The sequence below is a fragment of the Daucus carota genome, chromosome 5 (assembly GCF_001625215.2).
Source record: "Daucus carota subsp. sativus chromosome 5, DH1 v3.0, whole genome shotgun sequence".
NCBI classification, from domain to species: domain Eukaryota; kingdom Viridiplantae; phylum Streptophyta; class Magnoliopsida; order Apiales; family Apiaceae; genus Daucus; species Daucus carota.
The window spans coordinates 44,688,442-44,708,574 of record NC_030385.2 but is presented as its reverse complement, the minus strand read 5'-3'; the positions used below and the strand labels follow the sequence as shown (position 1 = coordinate 44,708,574).

Genomic DNA, 20,133 nt, shown 5'->3' with positions numbered 1-20,133 from the left:
TTGCATATTAAACTAGACAAAATATACTTTCCAATAATATAATTTTTATTATTTATTTCAATTATATAATACATGTAACTTTCGATCAAAGTATAGTCAATTTAACTTGTCAAAAGTCAAAATGGACATGTAAAAGGGATGGAGAAAGTACACAACTTGTCAATTATATTTTTTATTGACATCAAGTGAGAATGCTAAGGTTAATCTCATTTACTTGCATCACAAATATTGTTAGATTCCATCAGGAGTAGCTATGTATAAACTATACGTGCGCCCCTCTTTCAACGGAGCATCTCAAACAATAATAATTACAGGATTTATAATCCAGATTCTTTAACAAAAGTTAGGTCTTAACAAATCATTTGATTTTTTAAGTATCGAACTCTCTCAAACTAAGTGGCTCCGCAATGTGTTGTTGGGTGTCTAGGGGAGCCAAGTGCGGAGGTCCCTCCGCTCCAGATTAATCTTAAATTATTAAACTTAACCACTTTATTTGTTAGTGCAAATCATGTTTTGTTACAAACATATTCGTATCCTAGACATGACATCCACGGTTCCTGCGTGTCCTCCCCAAATGCTATTTTCGAATTAATAAGTTGTCGTCTAAAAATACATAAGCGTAATAGTCGGATTATAAATAAAATAATATATTTATCATATTAAGTCATTATTTTAAGTTACGTTCGAATATTTTTTTTCAAAAATTATCTGATATTGATGGAGGGAATCTTTACAAACTCTGCAATCTGGGCTCCCCGGCCAGATGTAGGGACTCATTTTTAATGAAGGCCTTTTATGTCAAAGAATAAAGTTGACATCATGCTTCCCCAAGACAGACTTCCAGCAAAAAAGAGAAGATAAAATCAACAACCTTTCTCCCATGCTCTCATTCTTATTCTCTTTTTTTTGAACAGTAAAAGTACATATTAAACTATAATACTTTATTAAAGCGAATTAATTATGTCTATAGTGCGAGAAAATAAATAAACAAATTTGAAAAATAATTTTAAGATGTAGTACTATATCCACACGGTTTCTAGAAAGGCAAGGGGTTGGTACCAGTACTCCAGGTAGACCAAGACAAAGGTGGTTTGTGGTCTGCAGAAGTGGAGTCAATTGACATGAGTTGCATCTCCATTGATGTGCATTTCTCAACGATCATTTAAAGCACAGTAAAGAAAAAAATTACGGTTCTGCAATATGGTTTACTCGAGTACTGGCATTTATCAGTTTGACAGTAACATAATGAAGAAAGTAGGAAGGGTAACTACGAGGAATTGTGGATATAAATTTTCAAACATGGGAATTTAGATGCAGGGTTAAAAGCTCCATCCAGATGAAGCTCTATGTGCCTAATATATATGATAGTCAAAATGAGGGGATTTTAGTAACCATATTATCTGAACAAGGATAAATAAATGTGGATCTTCACTGGTGATACTTTATAGCATGCTGTACATATTAGCTAATCTATTCCTAATCTCTTAGAATTATATAGTTAATCGGTGAGCACTCACCCGAGATCTTGATGACAACAAAGATAACTTACTACCTTCAATCCAAGTAGACAATTCAGAGACGGAGGTGTTTTAATTGAACGATGGTTGCTCTGAGTGATCTACTTCTGGATACCACTATTTGTATTTAAGACACTGGTCAGGGTCTTCTGAAAAAGTTGATGATCACATGGCACTGATCAATTACCAGGAACTGCTCAGTGGCTAATTTCCACCTCCATTAATGCCAAAGGGCTGAGTATGTGCTGAGTAGAATTTCATTACCTGATCAAAGGAAGAAGACTAAAAAGATAAATAATCCATATTAGCCATCTCTAATCAGTAACTAAAGTGTTTACAGCAAATATCTGTAAAAGAGAAACATATGGAATCCTATAAAGAAGTCAACAAAGTATAGAGTGATTGGACATCTATCAGTATCACCATAAAAAAATAATCTAGCTATTGCTCAAAAAGATCGAATATATATCCAAATTCTCCTGGGATCTCACTGCAGAGCACAAGGTGCATGATGGTGCAGCACCTGTATCACTTAATGATGCAACCTAAACTGGCTACTTTCAGAAGTGTTTTGATTCACAATCATACTCTTCTTAATAAATTGCACTATATTGCACCCATTAGTGTTGACTGGCAGATGATGACAAAGCCAGAGTTGCATATACTTGAATATATAAAAGCAAAAAAGATCAAAAATCAAATTTTTTAATTAATCTGGAAATCAAGAAAAATACAAGTTCATTCCAGACATTTTATGTGCTAAAATAGGAATATCTCAACATAGACAAAGAGACCACTGATCTTCATTATTCGCCTGAGCCGAAAACATTAAATCCATAAAAATGAAAAGACATTCTTATAGCCTCGGGAGAGAAAACAAGAAACAGCTATTGAGGTCTACAACTATTTAGTAGTCTACTCACCTTTGTAAACAGGAGGCGTTTCCCATGTTGAGATCTTATTCTATAATATGATCAGTCTAATAATCTGTCCCAAGTAACGGAAGGCCTTCGTTGCTTCTCTTAAGCATTTGTTTTTCTCATCCCGAGACCAGTGCTGCAACAAACACAGTGTACTTAAATGCAAAGTAAACATCATAAATCTTAAATATAAAGTCTAGTTGTCAGAAATCTCAGGCCAACCTCTCCTAGCATGTTGAGTTTCTCCCGTACACCTCTCAGCAACTCTTCCGACTCCCCCTCCCAGTTATAGAACTCCAGCTGCTTTGATTCTAATATCTTTTCAGACACCTGAAAAAAATATACCCATAAAGCTAAGGATATCTCTAAAGAGTGCAGTCACATTATCATATAATCATATGTAATTCAAAGAGTACAGTCACGCTATCATATAATCTTATGTACATTTAAGATTGCTGTCAGTATCGTCGCAAGGAGACATAATGCTGATCTATTTAATCAATGAATTGGTACAACTAATCTATGTATCTACAATTAAATTGCTCATGGCAGTAAAGTTTTTTTTGTTATTTACAATTGGCCTATTAAATGATATATGTCAAGGGAGAAACAATTTTTAAAGCTCACCTAAATATCTATACAAGGGCACCTATAACTCTACTCAAATAGAGATTTGATAGTATAAATTAAAAAAATGAAGTTTTCCATATTTTATTTGTTAAAATTCTCGCAATTCAAATTGCTATGAAAACTGGCAATTTATTTTGTAGTCGTCTATACGAATCTTAAAATTCTATTATCTATAATAGTCAAAAATTTCTGCCTCAGCCACACTTGAGGCTCCTCGTATTTCAGCTCACTGAGCTAACCTTTGTATAGTGGTGGGTGGGTTGGAGCGCTTGCTGAAATTGTACTGAGCTATAGCATAATCAAAATTCATGCTTATCTAGCATAATTACAAAGAAACTTCAACATCAAATGGTAAGACACAACTTGCATGCAAGGACAGGGGTCAATGACGATATTTATAAGTTATAAAGCAAGAAGGCTAATACTTGTACAACCAACTTCATGTACAAACATTTGCAAGTCTACGAGCCATTTCACATCAAACCAACCTAAATGTAACAGTTTATAGTTTAATTCCTAACCAGAGTCATGCATTGAAGTATATCAAAAATTAAAAGGTAAGCCATAAAACCTGCTTTCCTATAACTTGACCACCAGCTATATGTGAGAAGTATATGTTGTAAAAATGGCAAAGAAACAATGGGGGACTCGTCTCTGCAAGTTCCTCCAAGTACTTCACATATGCAACTCCAGGATTGCTTGCTTCAGGGATCACAATATCCTGTTGACTAAACCATTCTAGATCTTTTGAAAGAGCAACTGATCGTTCCAATCCGGTCTTTCTGAAGTAGGCATCTGGATTGAGTAATAGCCATAATTAGAATGAAAAGTAACAAAATCATACAGCCAGATGAACAAAAATTAATAAATAACATACAAAATCCTACTATAATTTTTACTCTGTTACTAACATTAAAGACCCAAAAGTCTAAATTACAAGACTAAATTGCCAGGGCAGGATCAGAATACCGCAAAGTAGATTCAACCTCCTCATTCTACTTGATATAAATAACACATACACGCAAAACAAAAGGAATGTACAGAGCATTCTCAAATGATTGAATAACAAACGACATGATTCTTGTAGTTGTCGCACATTTTTACCAATTTGAGATTATTATTTGCTGAGCATCAATTTTTGCACAGCTACTTTATTCAGCAATTCCCAACAGATATTCAATAATGTACCAACAAATAAATTGTACAGGCGAACATACTTACAAGCACAAGAAAACCAAATGACACACAAAAAAATAATTCAATTAATCCAAATAAGACTGCGCTGCTAAAATTATAATCCTAATTCATCCAGTTTCACCAAATTCCCGTAAATTCTAGCACAGCACAAAATCAACAAACACAACCATAAAACCCGAAAAGCAAACATCACAAAGAATCAAGAACTCACAAGAAACATGACTAGATTCATCCACAATCCTTTCGACAAAATCGAAAACAAGCTTACTATCAACCAAATACTTAACAAACCCCTCCACAGTGGGCTGCCACGTCTCCTCCCCCTCTCCACCACTCCCTTCACTCTCACTCTCACTCTTATCCTCAACTTCACTAATACCAGGATAAGTCCTAACCCTAGGCTTAGCCTTAGCACTTTCTCGAAGCTTCATAGCCACAAATCTCATTTCTTCAGTGATGCCTTCTTTTTCACCTGGGTATAGTTTCCTGTATCTTCTCCTCTTCTTGAGAACAGGTGGGGGCAGGGTGGGCCCCGGTGGGTCCGTGAAGGATGGTGGTGAAGTGGTGAGGTCTGAACAGCATGAGATGAAGTGGGGTTTGGGGAGTCTTGGGTTTGAGTACGAGGTTTGGTTGAGTTTGGGTAAGAATGTGAGGGTTGGTAATAAGTTGGAGGTTGAAGATGAAAAGCTCCACATGTTCACTCTGTTTCTGCAACAAAAACCGGGGATAATTTGGCTTTTAATTGGGTGGTTTTGATCCGACCCGGAACTATTTCAATTAGGTCATCTTTTCTATTTATCGGTGGGCATTTTTGTAATATTTGTTTATTAAAAAATAATTTAAGAGGCTACCTGATAAATGACATGTCACAAGAGTTGAAAAATACATATTAAAATTGAGAAAATGTACTTTTCATTCAGACAAATTTATTACATATCTATTTTTATTTATGTGCAATATTTAATCAAAATTTGATAAATTTGAGAAAAAAAATCAAATAAGATAAAAGATTTGAAATAGAGAGAGTATAATAATACTGAACACTAATTTTTATTTCTAGAACTTGTTACCAAATTTAAAATTTAGAAATTATGCGTTTATGCGTTTGACATAGAGAACTGCATCTTGCAGCCCTCATCATCTTTGTGATCAGTATTTATTACATTCAACCAATGTTGTAAAAAACTAGAATCGGATTTAATCGATGAAGTCACGCAACAATGATTAATCAAGGATCAATCGGATTGATCAATTCAGAACATGGATTAAATGGCGATTTAGAACAGAACATTCGACAAAGTTGCAGGAGCATTAAGAGGAACACAGGCCCCTGAGAACAAGAAAGTGAGTGTTCTGAGTCTTCTGACTAGTCGATCGTTCAATAGAAATTAAAGAAACATCTGTTAAATCAGATTACAACAATTCACATTCAGAACTAATTGAACTAAACAAAGAATCCCCTTGTGTTGGAGCTCCTAATAGCTTGATTAACCACAAGATCCTGTTGGTTTGCATAGTAGCTGCACCAGCTCCAGGATACTTCAACCAACTCGGTGGTCTGCCTACCTCATTTTTCCACCATCCACGCAAAAGGATCTTCAGCTTCAAAGACAGGCAGCGACATTGATCAAAGTTGTGTTCCTCCCTGGTTTAGGTCCTACACTCAGCACCATTCCAGGCGTGGTAGCCCCAAATCCAGGGGTCAGGATCGGGTGCTATGGGAAAATTTACAGGCTGTTTAGCTTTTCCCGTGGCACCTGATCCTGGCCCCTGGATTTGGGGCTGCCACAAGAGGAATCAAAACTCCAGTGTGGACATATAGTCCTTTGCAAATGGTTCAACAGAAGACAGCAATCTGCAGCACTTAATAAGGACCTAAATTCATTCAAAACCTCGTAATCCAATTATACTCCCCTAGTCCCAACTGTACTCCAAAAACCAACAACTTTGTGCAGATGAACACGAGAGCATCATTATGTCCAAATAAACACCACAGAAAGGTTAGTAGGGACTCAAGGGAGAGACTTGAACATGTTTCACCACTAACTTTGTAATTTGTTGGGATAAATCTTGTGACTACACGCCACACCACATGCACAAAATTGTTAACTGCACAAAATTCCATATAAGATTCAAACGAACTTACTCAGCAGTTACACATGCACTTACTATCAGAGACAGTATGCAGTAATCATATGCCTCTCTGAATCAACATAAATGCACAATGTTCTCAATTTTCACCACTAATGATGCTTTTACTTGGCTTAGTGTGAAGAATCCAGATGCATTCCACAGTCCTTTACACATCATCAAGTAGAGTGTCATCCATTACATATAATACTTCTCCACTGCAGACAACAATATATATGGAGTTACACGAAGCCCAAACTCGAGAGGCAATCATAGCAAACTTGTTCATCTAAACCGCAATAATCATTAAAACGGCCATGTACATCCTAAAAATCAGAACTTTAGAACAATCACAATATCATTCTAATGTTTACCCAATCATACCATAATGTACTTTTTCTAATGAGGCAATGACTGCATCGTAAAAATCCAACTTTACAACAATTCCATTATTATTCAAATGTGCACAGAATCATAACATAATATACTTTTTTTTTCATGACTCAATATTCTATGGGGCATAGTAAAATTCTCCCAATAGACTTAAACCATACTGGCATAATTTCAAAATACTCAAGGGCCAAGGCATAACAAGATTACAAGAAAATGTAAGCAAATACAATTCAACATCATCAAAACATTCATTCAATAAACACACATAATTCACCAGTTCCGGAAAAAAGTTCCCAACTTCAAATAAATACCCATCAAGATTCAAGAATTAAGGGAAGAAACAAGAAATACCCATCAAGAATAAAGTCATCTAGGCGGAGGGAAGCTGCTGTGAGGTAATATCAATAAGAGACCTAAGCTTCGCAACAGCAGAAGTTCTATCAGGAGGGCAATTCAAAAGAGAAGTATTCAAAGACTCAACAGCCTCATCTAGCTTCCCTGAAGCCAAACAAGCCATCCCAGCTTTGTAAGACTCATCAGCTAACTTAGCATCATAACTATCATTAGTATTATTATTGTTACTATTAATACTATTATTATTTTGGGTCTTTGGTTTTGTAACAGGGGCTTGAGGGTTCTTGTTTTTTGGGTCAAGAAGTGTGATTGAACGGCTGGATTCTAGTGCAGAGATTGCAGAGTTAATGTCAGCCATTAGATTATCTGGCGTGGTGGGCCTGCTTGTGACTGTGTCATAGACACTCCAGGGTTTGTTTTGGTTCTGCTTCATCTCTCTGTGTTTTTTGAGTTTGGGTTTGAGTTTTGTTGTGTGAGAGATGATTTGGTTTGGTTGATAATGATGTTGCCGAGGAGGATGTGTGATTGTGTTAATGATTGTGTAATGATTCATGATTGGGTCAAACAAATAAATAAATATTGAAATCATTATTGTTTTAGTTATTTTGTACTCTATTTTCTAACACGTATCTCATGTAGATTATTATATCAGATTTTATTTTTCAAAAATGAAAATATGTGATTAAAATTTTAATTTATAAAAAAATTAATTAAAATAATAATTTTATTAATACAAAAATTAAAAAATAGGAAAATATAACGAAAGTCAAGAAGTTAAATAATATAGAGAAAACAGGATATGTGAGAAAAAATAAATAATTATTATTTATGTGAGAAAATATTTCCTTTTTTTATTCTTTCCGCACAAAACTTGTGTCATGAAAAATTATAAAATATTTTAATAAGATAATTTATATTATTAATAAACTTTAATATTAGTTACTCATTTAAGTTTTATATATTAAATTCGGGATGTATTAAAATATTCCCGATAAATTTTAATAAAAAAACATCAATTCATTGATTACACTTGATTTGACTAAAAATCTTCTATTTATCTAAAAAATTCAGGTAATACCTGAATCAATAACTCTAGTAATTCCTATTCTCATTTCATTTCTACAACGACTGTTGATATATACTGTAAGACTTAAGAGTATACATGATCCAAAAGAACAGGTGGTATTAAATTAGAGTAAAGTACCTCTTAACAATACTGCTGTGACTGGAAGCTGAACAGTGCTAACATGATATATAATGGAAGCTCTCTAAGTTTGAATATTCCTATACAGAAAGGGAAATGTACTATCATCAAAAACAATAATAACTCTATACTTTAATAATACTCGCATGCTTGTTATCCCATCGTTAAAATTTATAAGATTACATTCATAACCAAAAAGATCATCTCATCCCCGAGTTCTCCAACTTGAGGAAAACCAATGGTAAGCCCCCCCTACTTGTATCGCAAAAAACAGGGGGGAAAGAAACAAGAAAAGTAAGAGCATGCGTTCTTCACAAACCACACCCGTTGTTGCCTAGAGACAAGAACTCTCGTGCCTCCTGCTTTCAATGGGTTTTTGTCAGCTTTCATCCTAAGGTAGGCCAAATTATACACTTACAATCCCAGCTACCCACGGAACAACCAGCGGAGCATTTGGATGTGAGTTTCTGTAAGATTCGGAATACTTGTCCTTGAAGCTTACTTGGGGTTTCTCGTCCTGCCGATTCACAGAGTATAATGATTTCATTAGTACGATGAAGCAATGTGCATGTTCAAATGAGAATTACTTCATTTGAAAGATATTAATCAACATACATATTTTAGCCAGCATTCTTGCTGTTTGTGTTCATATATATCCGGAGAGTAACATCCCCCCTCTGAAGGGCAGTATACCCATATATTGCATCGCTTTTCGCCTTCTCTTGCATTTTTTGCTTGATCCAGACATGCTTGACAACAGTCGTAAGCGCTCTCTTTATGGTGGGTCAGGCCCCAGCGAACAGCTGCCCCACCATAATCTGTATGACGTTCGGTATTGCACTCGGGAGGAAGCTGCCTGCCAGCTAATATTTCGCTGTCTGGATAGAAAAGGTTCGTTGTTAATTCATACATCACAAAACTTTTGAACTATACATATATATAAGGATATATATATATGTATTACCAAACTCTTCTTCACCCTCAGGCTTGTCATCATGTTCCTTGTTAGGAATGGCGACAGGTATCCAGAGACCGATTTCATCTCTGAAGTCATCCCAGCGAGACTTTAATGCTTTAACAAGAATTTCTACAAGCATACATCCACAAACATTGAGAACCTCTATATAGCATTCGAACAAGACTCCATAGAATTTTTTATTTATTTATCTCTTTTCTTTTATACTTTGCAAGAGGCAATAATCTCGATGTATAGTAAGGGCCCCTCATTGAGATACATAGAAGTTTTCTATTTTGCAGGAGGCAACAGATATAATGTAAAGTAAGCACACACCTGTGACAAAACAAAATTTTTAAAAGAGAAAAAAAATTTACTTGCTTCCTTGGGCAGAATGGTTGGACTTATGCTATTTCCCCGAGCCAACTCTCTAGCTTCTTTTAGTTTTTGCTTGCGCCATCTTTCAATCGCTTCTGTTTATCGAGAAACAAAAGAAATTGTTATAACACACAACAAATGCACAGACATGAATACTTTACGTGGTAAGGGACGCATAGTCGCATAATATACGAGGACCAAAGCTGAGCCACAACTGAAATTTTGTACTATTGCTATAACTGCTAACCCCAAAGCAACTCTAATTTCTAAACAAACCAATGAGAAAGTAAATAGCATTTATAAACTAAAAGACTAAGAAAAACTGTTTGTTCAACACTGTGTACAGTAAAGCAATATCCTGCCAAACCATAAAAATAAACAAACAGTAAATCCTAGACACCGCATGTTACTGTCAGGCGGAGTGGGAACTTAATATGTTATGGCTCATTTATAGTTGCAATTCATATTAATATCCACATATGAAACAACTACCAATTATTCCAATCCCTGTAAGTTGAGATCACTCTCAAAAGAATAAAAATATAACACTCACTAGTATAAGTAAGTCTGCTTTGATAAGCGGATTTGAAAAGAATAATCTTCCTAGTAAAATGCAGGTGTTCTAAATAGGCCCAAGCTATACTACTATACTAGTTAAAGGAGTAAGTCTAATTTCTTGCAGGACTTAAAAAGAATACAAACAATTATCAACATGCATCAATTCAAAGATAATCTTAAAAAAATTAAGAATACCATTTTTGTAACATGGCTCGGCATTACATTTCCACAGCATCTAATTCCATGTATTTGTAGATTTTCAATTCCTTCCAACGGTCTCAAAAGAAAAAAAAAAAATTTAACTTCAAATGATTCTCTGACATGAAGACGCCTTCAGTAATAGGTTCCCAAAGAGATATCTATTCATACTTGAATACACCTGAGTGACTAGCACATCTTTATCCACCTACTAGAAACCTACTAAACATAACCCAAAATCTTTCCCTAACCACACAGTCTTTCATAATCATATCTTTCACACTTTCCAGCTATAATAGGAAGTTAAACTTCTTGCGGAAGCAACAAGATTCTCCGTTCTACTAAAACTACAAAGTAGAAGAAATCATATATAACCCATGGTGGTCTAATCCTCCTCACAGAGTCACAGTAGAAGCAATAATATTCAATCCATAGTGGCCTGCCTTAATCCACCTACTAGAAACCTAATAAACATGCCCAAAAATCTCCTTACCCCAACCACACAATCTTCCATAATGACAACTTCAACACATTTCCAGCTACGAAAAAAAGTCAAGACTTCTCAGGGAAGCAAGCAACATCAATCCAACACACTAAGTACTAGATATTCAACCCATGGCGGTCTAACAATCCTTAGTCCTCACAGTAGAAACAATAATATTTTATCCAGAGTGGTCCGCTCAATCCTCCTCGCAAGTCATTCTTTCACAAACACTCCGACACAACACCATAGTTACTGAAGTCTTTCAGTTCAACCTTCCAAGTAAACTAGCTCAAAAGCCACAAACTTGCCTAAATAATACCTTCTTCATTTGATATCAATTTCTAAAAGTAATTTAGCACCTTGTACAGTCTTAAATGTTGACGAACTTATAAGTTATATACGCTTCATTGATTATTTTCATTCTGTTGATTTAAAAACTGAAATTTTCCTACAACATGCTGTTTTATAGGGCAAATGCTTTTCGCTGACTTCAGTGTCCGTTTTGTTGAACTGTGAGAGACGCTTCATTGATTATTTTCATTCTGTTCATTTAAAAACTGAAATTTTCTACAACATGCTGTTTTATAGGGCTAAATCATAATATATAAAAGTGCCAAAGTGGCAAAAGCTTTTCGCTGGCTTCAGTGTCTTGATCCATATTTGGTAATGCAGATACCACAAACTTCATGATACATAGTGGAATTATAAAATTTAATATATTTAACTTGCCGGCTAGCAGATAATTAGTCAACAACTATTCGCTAGTGGCTAGCCGGGCCCTCGTTCACTCGAGTTACCATCACAACAACCATGATAGAAGCTTATATGCATATAAAGTTCTAACAGAGAGACAAAATTTTGCAACATCAAATGATAAAACACCCTCCACAACAAGGTATTCAGTACAAAAATATTCTATCATCTTATAAATCAACTTTTTCCCAATTTTCCCACAGAGGCCCGTGTATAGTTTAAGATGCTATCTGCTATGTTCTGTATTATAACTTATAAGACGTAATCTCAATAGTCAAGGTCAATAGTCAGACAAAAGGATCAAGTTTGACATGCATATATTATTATACTCCTATCTAATAAGAAGCCCTTTATTTCTTTCCAAGATAAGAAAATTTCAAACTCTATATCAACACCATGGTTAATCTAATTAATATCATCCATGGAATCTTAATTTAATATATAAATATTCCAGGAAGCTTAGATACTTCAGCTGCCATGGATTTCAATCACATAATTCAATTTCTGTAATCTTGCTCTAATCTGTATTATCAGCAGAACATTGCAAAACAGATAAATAGAAAAAGAAACAAAAGGAACACACACTCATGAATTGCTGCATACACCTAGGACACAAGTAGCAAATAGAAAGTCATCTATGATGCACTAAAACTAATTAACAGAACAACGATATTGACTATAAACTGAGCACACAAAACAGTTAATATATGATACTGTTATAGCATGTCAAAGAGAGAAATTAAATAGAAGTAGCACCCACCATTTTGAACAGTTGCATTGGAGGACTTCAAGCTCCTCAATAATTGCACGATCTCATCAATTACCTGATGTTTCAAGTGTGATGGCAAATCAAGCTTCTTCTCTTCTCGTGAAAAATCCTTCTTTAACTCATCCACCTAAGCCACAACAATTTGCACACCAAATCATTAGCATAATATGCATTCAAATTTCACTCTGATAATTACCAAACAGAATTTTAGCTAGATTGGGGTAACAACAATGCTCACCAATTTAATAAGCTCAGTGGGTTGTGCTTCTTTTCTAATATGATTTGATTCTTCCATTTTCCTAACCTGATCAGGGGTATACCTAGCAGCTACATATACACCAAGAACATGGAAAAACAAGCATTAAACACAAAATCAACAAAACTAGCAAATCAATCGGTTCAAGAAACCAACCTAAAGCAAGAAAAATTAAACCTTTTTCAAAATTTAAGACAAGAGCATACATAAACAAGCACTAAACATAAGAAATTAACAAAATCAGCAATTGGGTCAGTGCAAAAACCAACCTAAAGCAAGAAAAATTCAAACCTTTTTCAAAATTCAACACAAGAACATAAACAAATAAGCACTAAACATAATAAATTAACAAAATAAGTAAATGGGTCAGTGCAAAACCCAACCTAAAGCAACAAAATTTGAACCTTTCTCCAAATACAACACAAGAACATGAATAAACAAGCATCAAACATCAAAAACCGACAAAACTAACAAAAGGGCCAAAGCTAAAACCAACCAAAAGCCATAAAAATCACACCTTTTTGAGGATCATTAAAAGGGTAGGTGTAAAGGGAGTTATAAAGAGTGTGAAGAACATAGAGAGCAACCCCAATGTTAATTGAACAAATAACCAAAGTGGTTCTCCTATAAGAACACCATTTTGTTCTCCCATTGTAGTACCCCCACTCTCCCCTTGCCATCTAATCTTCTTCTTCTTCTTCTTCTTCTGCTTCAACTTGGACTAATTCATCATCTCCTTGTGTGTGTAAAATTTAATAAGATACATACAATCCACACACAAAAGATGAAACACAGCCGAGCCTTTTCTTGACCCAAGTGATGTATAAAGAAAAGGGTGTGTTAGGGAGATTCTTGGTGTGGATCGAGTAGAATATAAATCAAAACAAGTGGGGAATGTGTAGAAACAAGGGATAGAAGGAACAGTGTAATCATTAATTGAACGAGTTTAAGACAGAATGGGCTGTAATGATGATTTCTACCTTGTGATTAACCCTTCTAACCACTCTTTAACATTTTCCTATTTTACAAAAATAAAAATAAAAAAATATTATAATCTTGATTTCTTTTGCTGAGGATTTAAAGAAGTGATTTTGGAAGATTTTTGTATGTTCTAAAAGATTCTGAAATGACAAAAGTCACAAAATGGTGATCCCTAAATTCAGTTCTAATTTCATACTTTTTATGATATGTTTAAATTTTATTGGTGTGTCGCTGACTTTTTTAACGGCATTATGTTAGATTATACGTGAATTTTTGAATTTTGTATACGTAAGTAAGCTAAATCGAGAAACTCATAGTTTATAACTAAAATATCATAAATTCTGGTTTCAAAAAAAAAATATATCATAAAATCAAAATCCAAAAAAAAAAATCTTGACAGCGACCTTCCTGTTTCAAAAGGATCGTCAATCTTATATACTCGTTTATTTATGTTCTTTTTTGTTATAATTTTATTAATTTTTCTAAATATTGTTGTCTGATAAGGGCGACGCCAATAACATTCATAGAAATTATAGTATGACTAAAAAAAGTAAATTTATATAGTTAATTAAGAATTTTTTTATTACAATTTATAATCCTAAAAGAATATACTTCTGAAAATATTTTTCAAAAAGAGATATAGTTAGATCTTAATAAATGGGTGGCTCTTTTTGAAATGAAGAATCTTAAACATATTTAGCAAAAATATTTGTTCATCATTTAGAATAGGGGTGTCAAACGGATACGGATTTGCCCATATCCGTATCCGTATCCGCCTACTCAAAATCGGATCCGGATCCGGATACAGATATGCAAATTTTAGAATAAAAAGATCTGTATCCGTATCCGGCCGGATATTATCCGGATACGGATAATATCCGTATCCGCTTTTTTAAACATCACCAAAAATCAAATATACATTCTGAGATTAATTAAAAAAACATATTTTGAACCGTTCAACATCAAATGTATACCGAGTTAGAAATTAATAACATACTTTAACAGAAGTTTGGGCATTCAGACCAAATATTTCGAAACAAAATATTAATTTTAACAACTTAAAATCACAAAACAACACTATTCGCAACAATTTTAAAAAGAAAAAGCTTGATGAAGATAGTTCCATTTTCTCCATTTGCAAGATACTTAATGTTTCTTTTCTATTTTAAATATTAATTCTTTTTCAAAATTTATATGATAAAATAAAAAATATAAGTAAATAATAAATTTATTTAAGTATTAATATATACATATAATAATAATTTCGGATACGGATACACATATATCCATATCCGTATCCGCAAACCCCGGATTCGAATACGGATAATATCCGTTTTATTCCGGATACGGATTATATTCGCTTTTTCCCGAATACGGTAACGGATTTTTCGGACGGATATCGGATCTTTCGAATTTAGAATAGGCAATACTACTATTAGTAATTCCATACTCATTTTCTAACAAAAAAAATACCCATACTCAATTTTAGGCTTTAGAATGACTTTCAAATTAATAACCATTTATTAACCAACACCTCTTCTAAACAACTGATTACCAGCTCACAGACATGTTGCATCTATCTCTGAAGATTAAGTGCTCGAAAAACTAAATCTGATCGAATTATTTCATCTATTAAATCCCAACCTTAATGATCTATACTGAACTTTCATAAAATTTAACAATGAATCAGGTAGCCAAGCCAAGCCTAAGATGCAAGTCCATGTCATGCTAGGAACAAGCCAAGCCCAGAGACAATGCAAGATCAGTGCTAGCAATCTAGTTCTTCAAATGCAGAACCAGTTTGTCCAAATTATGAGAAGATGAGCCATCTGGACCACACGCCTTTTTCGCCTTTCTCTTCCATTCCAAAGTCCTGTTTCTCATTCTCTTACCCTCCATTCCGTCCATCAACAGTCTAACCAGCTTCTCCATATCATCTCTATTCACATCATTAGGTATCTCCATTCCGCACTCCCATTGGTCACATAAGTACTTGCAGTTTATAGTTTGATCTCCCAAGAAAGGCCAACAGAGCATTGGTACTCCAGCTGATATGCTCTCTATGGTTGAGTTCCATCCTCCATGTGTTAAAAACCCGCCCACTGACACGTGGTTGAGGACATCCTCTTGTGCACACCAGCTTGAAATTAGGCCTCTATTCTTGATGGCATCCATAAATTCAACACCTAGAGTAACTTCGGATTCACCCATTATCAAGTCTGGCCTAATGATCCATATGAAGAAGCAATTGCTATTAGCAAGACCCCAGCCAAACTCCATAAGCTGCTCTGCAGACATGACTGTTATGCTTCCAAAGTTCACATAAACTACAGAATCAGCTGTTTTAGAGTCAAGCCATTGAAGACATGTGCTATCCTCTTTCCAAAGACTATATCCGATGCTCTTCAGACGCTGTTCCTGATCAGGTGGCATTTGGTCAAGCAGCATCTGTTGAGGGCCTATTGTGTATACACTGGTAAACATAGATGAGATGACATTTGCAAGTTCTTGTTCCAAATCGTCGTAGGTATGAAGTACATGTGATGTTCCATTTATTGCTCTCTGAGTACATTCCATGACGAAGTTAAATATGAAATTATTTGGATCTGTTGTCCTGATAGCGGTTGGGAGATCTCTTAAACGGATATCTGGCATTCCTGGGATCCAGTCTATTGTGGTGTCCAAATATCCGTTTGTTAGATAGCTTTCATCTGCATCATGACGAACAATTTCTAGATAGTATGAAATGTGAATACTAATATAGCTTTTGCATGCACATGTTATTGCAATGTTTTCAGGGAGGTATCACCTATATATTTTTTAAATTTTGTGGAGGCACTTATATAATTTTATAAACTTTAGAATGATGAAAAGATGTTAAAAAAATTTAGGGGGACACGTGTTCCCCAATGCCTTTTAATAGATCCGCCCATGATAGTTTCGAGTGTTGACCCTAGATTGGAAAACCTTACCTTTTAATGGGATAAGACCCCTTTCAAGCAAATTTCTGAACTGATAAAATCCCATAAATCCGCAAGCAGAAATTGTCCAAAGCAGAACAACAGGAATTCCAAGTGAATGTGCAGCATCAGCCGCGAATGGCATGAAGCCGTCAGAGAGGATGGAAGTGACCTTATGTGTTCCTGCATTGAGCTTCGAAAGAAGGCTCTGAAATGCAGGCAGCATGTTGTTCTCTATGACAGCGCGAGAAAGTTCAAGTAAGTCTTGGGTGGCCTCAGCCTCAGATGCAGGAAGGCCATCAGGTAATGTCTCGAATCTGAAACTCTTAAGGCTGTCAAGAGATTGAAGAGCTCCTGAATTGAGGAAACGTTTGTGATTGAACTCTGTATTTACAAATGTAACTAGAAGGCCTTTGCTGTGAAGGAGTTTCGCCATTTTTAACATTGCCTTTATGTGGCTTTGAACCGGGTAAGGTACGCAAACTACATGAGCCTGTTTCTCTGCTGCGCTTGAATCCATACCTCAATCAATTAAACAAAAGTATATAGCAAATTAAAGGCAATCTGCGACTATAAGACATAGCAAAACTGATGAATGTCTGAGTAAATATACATGATTCTGAATTTTCGGGATCCTGGACGCAAGACTTGCCCGTCTATAGTCAGAGTCGTTCCAGGTAAAAGATGCATTATATTTTTACTGTAGTATATGTAAGTTGTGAGCTAAAAATACGAAGGTGGTGAGATCGATGTTAAGCAAGTGGAGTTTTAAACAAGAGGAGAAGAACGTTGTAATCTACGTACCTCGTTCGGTTGAAGTAAGAGTTGATCAGAGCTTTGAGTGAAGAGTTGTATGTCGTGTTTTTATAATTTCCAAGCCACTGCTCACGAATTTAGGATTGAAGCAACTAAATTTTTTGAAAATATTTGTCCTACTTCCAAATTTTCCGAAAAATATTTTTATAATTTTTATAAAATTTAAAATGATAAAAAATATTAAAAAATATTTACGAATTACACGTGTCCCGTACTTCTGACTAGATCCGTCTTGAGAAGTATATTTGGCCGGAGATGCGTATAAAATTCTGAAACAGAAAATAAGTAGAGATTGATTAATATTTTGTTTGTTTTTATCAGAACGAGCATTGGTATAGTTTACAAATGATTAACGAGGTTAGAGCAACTCCAATGCACCCATTCCTTACCTATATTTGATCCACATGGACAAGATTTGAGGATTGAGAACAAAAAGATCTCCTCCAACGCAACTCCCTATCCCCTGTTAATTTTAGGTGAGAGAAAGTTCAACCCCTTATTTGAGGGATGAAAAAGCAACTCCCTATATGCTCCATGTCATCACCAACTCATATCTCCTCTTATTTTTGTGTTATTTATCAGTGCAATCTTTCTCTCTCCTTGAGTAGTATGTATAGATTTAAAATATAGGGAATCAAATAGGGAACACCGTTGGAGCAAAATAGTTTTTTGATCCCCAATTTTTTAAGTAACCATTAAAATATAATATTTTAGGGGTTGAAAATAGGGAATTGCATTGGACTTGCTCTTACAGGATCGTTTGTGAGTATACTTTGTAGTAAACAGGAGTAAATATATTTTTTTTTTTTTTTGCCAAGTAAAAATAATTATTTTTGATCCATTAAATAGTCAAATGCCCAACTAGGATTTTTTTAAGAGAAAAAACACTGTGTGCCTTTGTAATTGTCCCAGGGATGCGTACTTTTCATGCCCTTCATGTTTATATTGTGTAAAATTCACCCACTTATTCTAGTTGAAGGACAATAAAACATAAAAAAGAGCCCGCAAGGTTGGTTCAGCTGGTTAAAGAGGGGACTTGTATCCTCTTGGTCACAGGTTCGGCTCCCTTCTTCAGCTGGTTAAAGAGGGGACTTGTATCCTCTTGGTCACAGGTTCGACTCCCGAAGGGAGCGATATTTGTTATTATGCCTCCTGGGCTTAAGTGCGGTTTACCTTGGTTCACGTGATTTGCAGGCTATTACGTGAGTTCGTGGTTTACCCGCATCCAAACGTGATATTTGTTATTATGCCTCCTGGGCTTAAGTGCGGTTTATCAAACGTGGTATTTGTTATTATGCCTCCTGGGCTTAAGTGCGGTTTACTTTGGTTCACGTTTACCCGCACCCAAACGTGATATTTGTTATTATGCCCTCCTGGGCTTAAGTGCGGTTTACCAAACGTGATATTTGTTATTATGCCTCCTGAGTTTAAGTGCGGTTTACCTTGGTTCACGTGATTTGCAGGCTATTACGTGAGTTCGTGGTTTACCCGCACCCAAAGGGTAGCGGCTGCGGGTTCTACGTTAAAAAAAAAAACATAAAAAAGAATAATTCCTACGTTAAAAAAAAACATAAAAAAGAATAATGAAATATTCATGATCCGGTGAGGAAAAACGGAAAGAATGTGAAATAAATATAGAATGCATAAGAAACTTATACTCGAATAAAAATGTTAAATGATAATCAGATAAAAGTTTACAGAGGATTATGAAGTCTGGGTCGGAGTGAATTGAAGGAGCTTTTGGTAACTAATTATGAAGAACAAGAATATTTTAAGACTTATTTTTGTAACTTGAAAGTAGCCTTCGTTACCCCATGCACATTCCTTCTTTTTTTGAAAAAAATGAGAGAATTCAATAAATAATAGCCATACGGCATCTACAAGAATGATCGAGTCGAACAAACATAGAAAAAATTAACATGCCTGTCTTCATACCCAAGATGAGACAAATAAGCGATGTTGAAATTGACGATGGTTCATGTATAGATCCTTGCTCTGTGTTCACCATCTTTTTCAAAAACTCCGTTTGAGCTATCGACCACAAATGCAATTCCCAAAAGGCTTTTATCGATGAATCCAAACCACTCTCACAAAAGAAGGAGAGAAAAGCACACACTCTCACTAGGGAGAGAAATCAAACTATAACCAAAACAAATTAAAACAATTAGATCTGCACACGACGCTTAAGAGATAATCGATCCACTCACAAATCCAAAAAGGCCTCTGGAAACGAATAAGAACGAAAATCGAAAGTTTCGGTGATGTAGATCTAAAAACCTTTCCCGAAAAGGGAGATTTATTGAGGAAATCAATGAAAAAGTAAGAACAATAAAAAACTAGCAATCAAACGGAAAGATTTGGGGCTTTCCACCGGAAAACTGATGGAAGCCCCGCCGGAGATGAAAATAGAGAGGCTAGAGAGAAAAGAGAAAAGAGAAAAAGAAAAACTAGGGTTTTTCCTATCGGTTATTATGCACATTCCTTCTTGTTTACAAGAAACAAACGTTAATTTCCGAGACAAGCAGACGTCATGGTAAAGAAAAATTCAAAAATTGGGCCAAAATTCGAAAGAGAGGCTGAAAGTCTATGTAAAGCCCATCTAAATGTCCACTACAGTGCAGGGATAAATGTTGGGTCTCAGTCCAGAAATGTAGAAAAACCCAAGAAACTTAAAATTAAA

The 20,133-nt window shown here is 35.1% G+C and overlaps 3 protein-coding genes and 1 long non-coding RNA gene across 4 annotated transcripts; all 4 read right to left on the bottom strand.

Moving 5' to 3' along the window:
- Positions 1-1,411: 1,411 nt before the first annotated feature.
- LOC108220434 (probable inactive heme oxygenase 2, chloroplastic) lies at positions 1,412-4,987 on the bottom strand. The gene is made up of 5 exons (XM_017394207.2): positions 4,476-4,987; positions 3,639-3,862; positions 2,660-2,767; positions 2,441-2,573; positions 1,412-1,781 (listed from the first exon to the last, which is right to left on the bottom strand). Exons 1-4 carry the CDS (start codon positions 4,957-4,959, stop codon positions 2,481-2,483), a joined length of 909 nt encoding a protein of 302 aa, XP_017249696.1. The 5' UTR covers positions 4,960-4,987; the 3' UTR covers positions 1,412-1,781; positions 2,441-2,480.
- Positions 4,988-5,609: 622 nt separating this feature from the next.
- LOC135152553 (uncharacterized) lies at positions 5,610-7,279 on the bottom strand. Its single transcript, XR_010291747.1, has 2 exons — positions 7,139-7,279; positions 5,610-6,612 (listed from the first exon to the last, which is right to left on the bottom strand). It is a non-coding gene; the product is annotated as an uncharacterized LOC135152553 (long non-coding RNA).
- Positions 7,280-8,367: 1,088 nt separating this feature from the next.
- On the bottom strand, positions 8,368-13,654 carry LOC108219836 (uncharacterized). Its single transcript, XM_017393377.2, has 7 exons — positions 13,214-13,654; positions 12,679-12,767; positions 12,432-12,567; positions 9,678-9,773; positions 9,310-9,432; positions 8,961-9,223; positions 8,368-8,862 (listed from the first exon to the last, which is right to left on the bottom strand). The coding sequence occupies exons 1-7, from the start codon at positions 13,374-13,376 to the stop codon at positions 8,752-8,754; spliced, it is 981 nt and encodes a 326-aa protein (XP_017248866.1). The 5' UTR covers positions 13,377-13,654; the 3' UTR covers positions 8,368-8,751.
- A 1,617-nt stretch (positions 13,655-15,271) lies between these two features.
- Positions 15,272-17,164, bottom strand: LOC108222486 (7-deoxyloganetin glucosyltransferase). Its single transcript, XM_017396406.2, has 2 exons — positions 16,650-17,164; positions 15,272-16,388 (listed from the first exon to the last, which is right to left on the bottom strand). Exons 1-2 carry the CDS (start codon positions 17,155-17,157, stop codon positions 15,454-15,456), a joined length of 1,443 nt encoding a protein of 480 aa, XP_017251895.1. The 5' UTR covers positions 17,158-17,164; the 3' UTR covers positions 15,272-15,453.
- Positions 17,165-20,133: the final 2,969 nt, after the last annotated feature.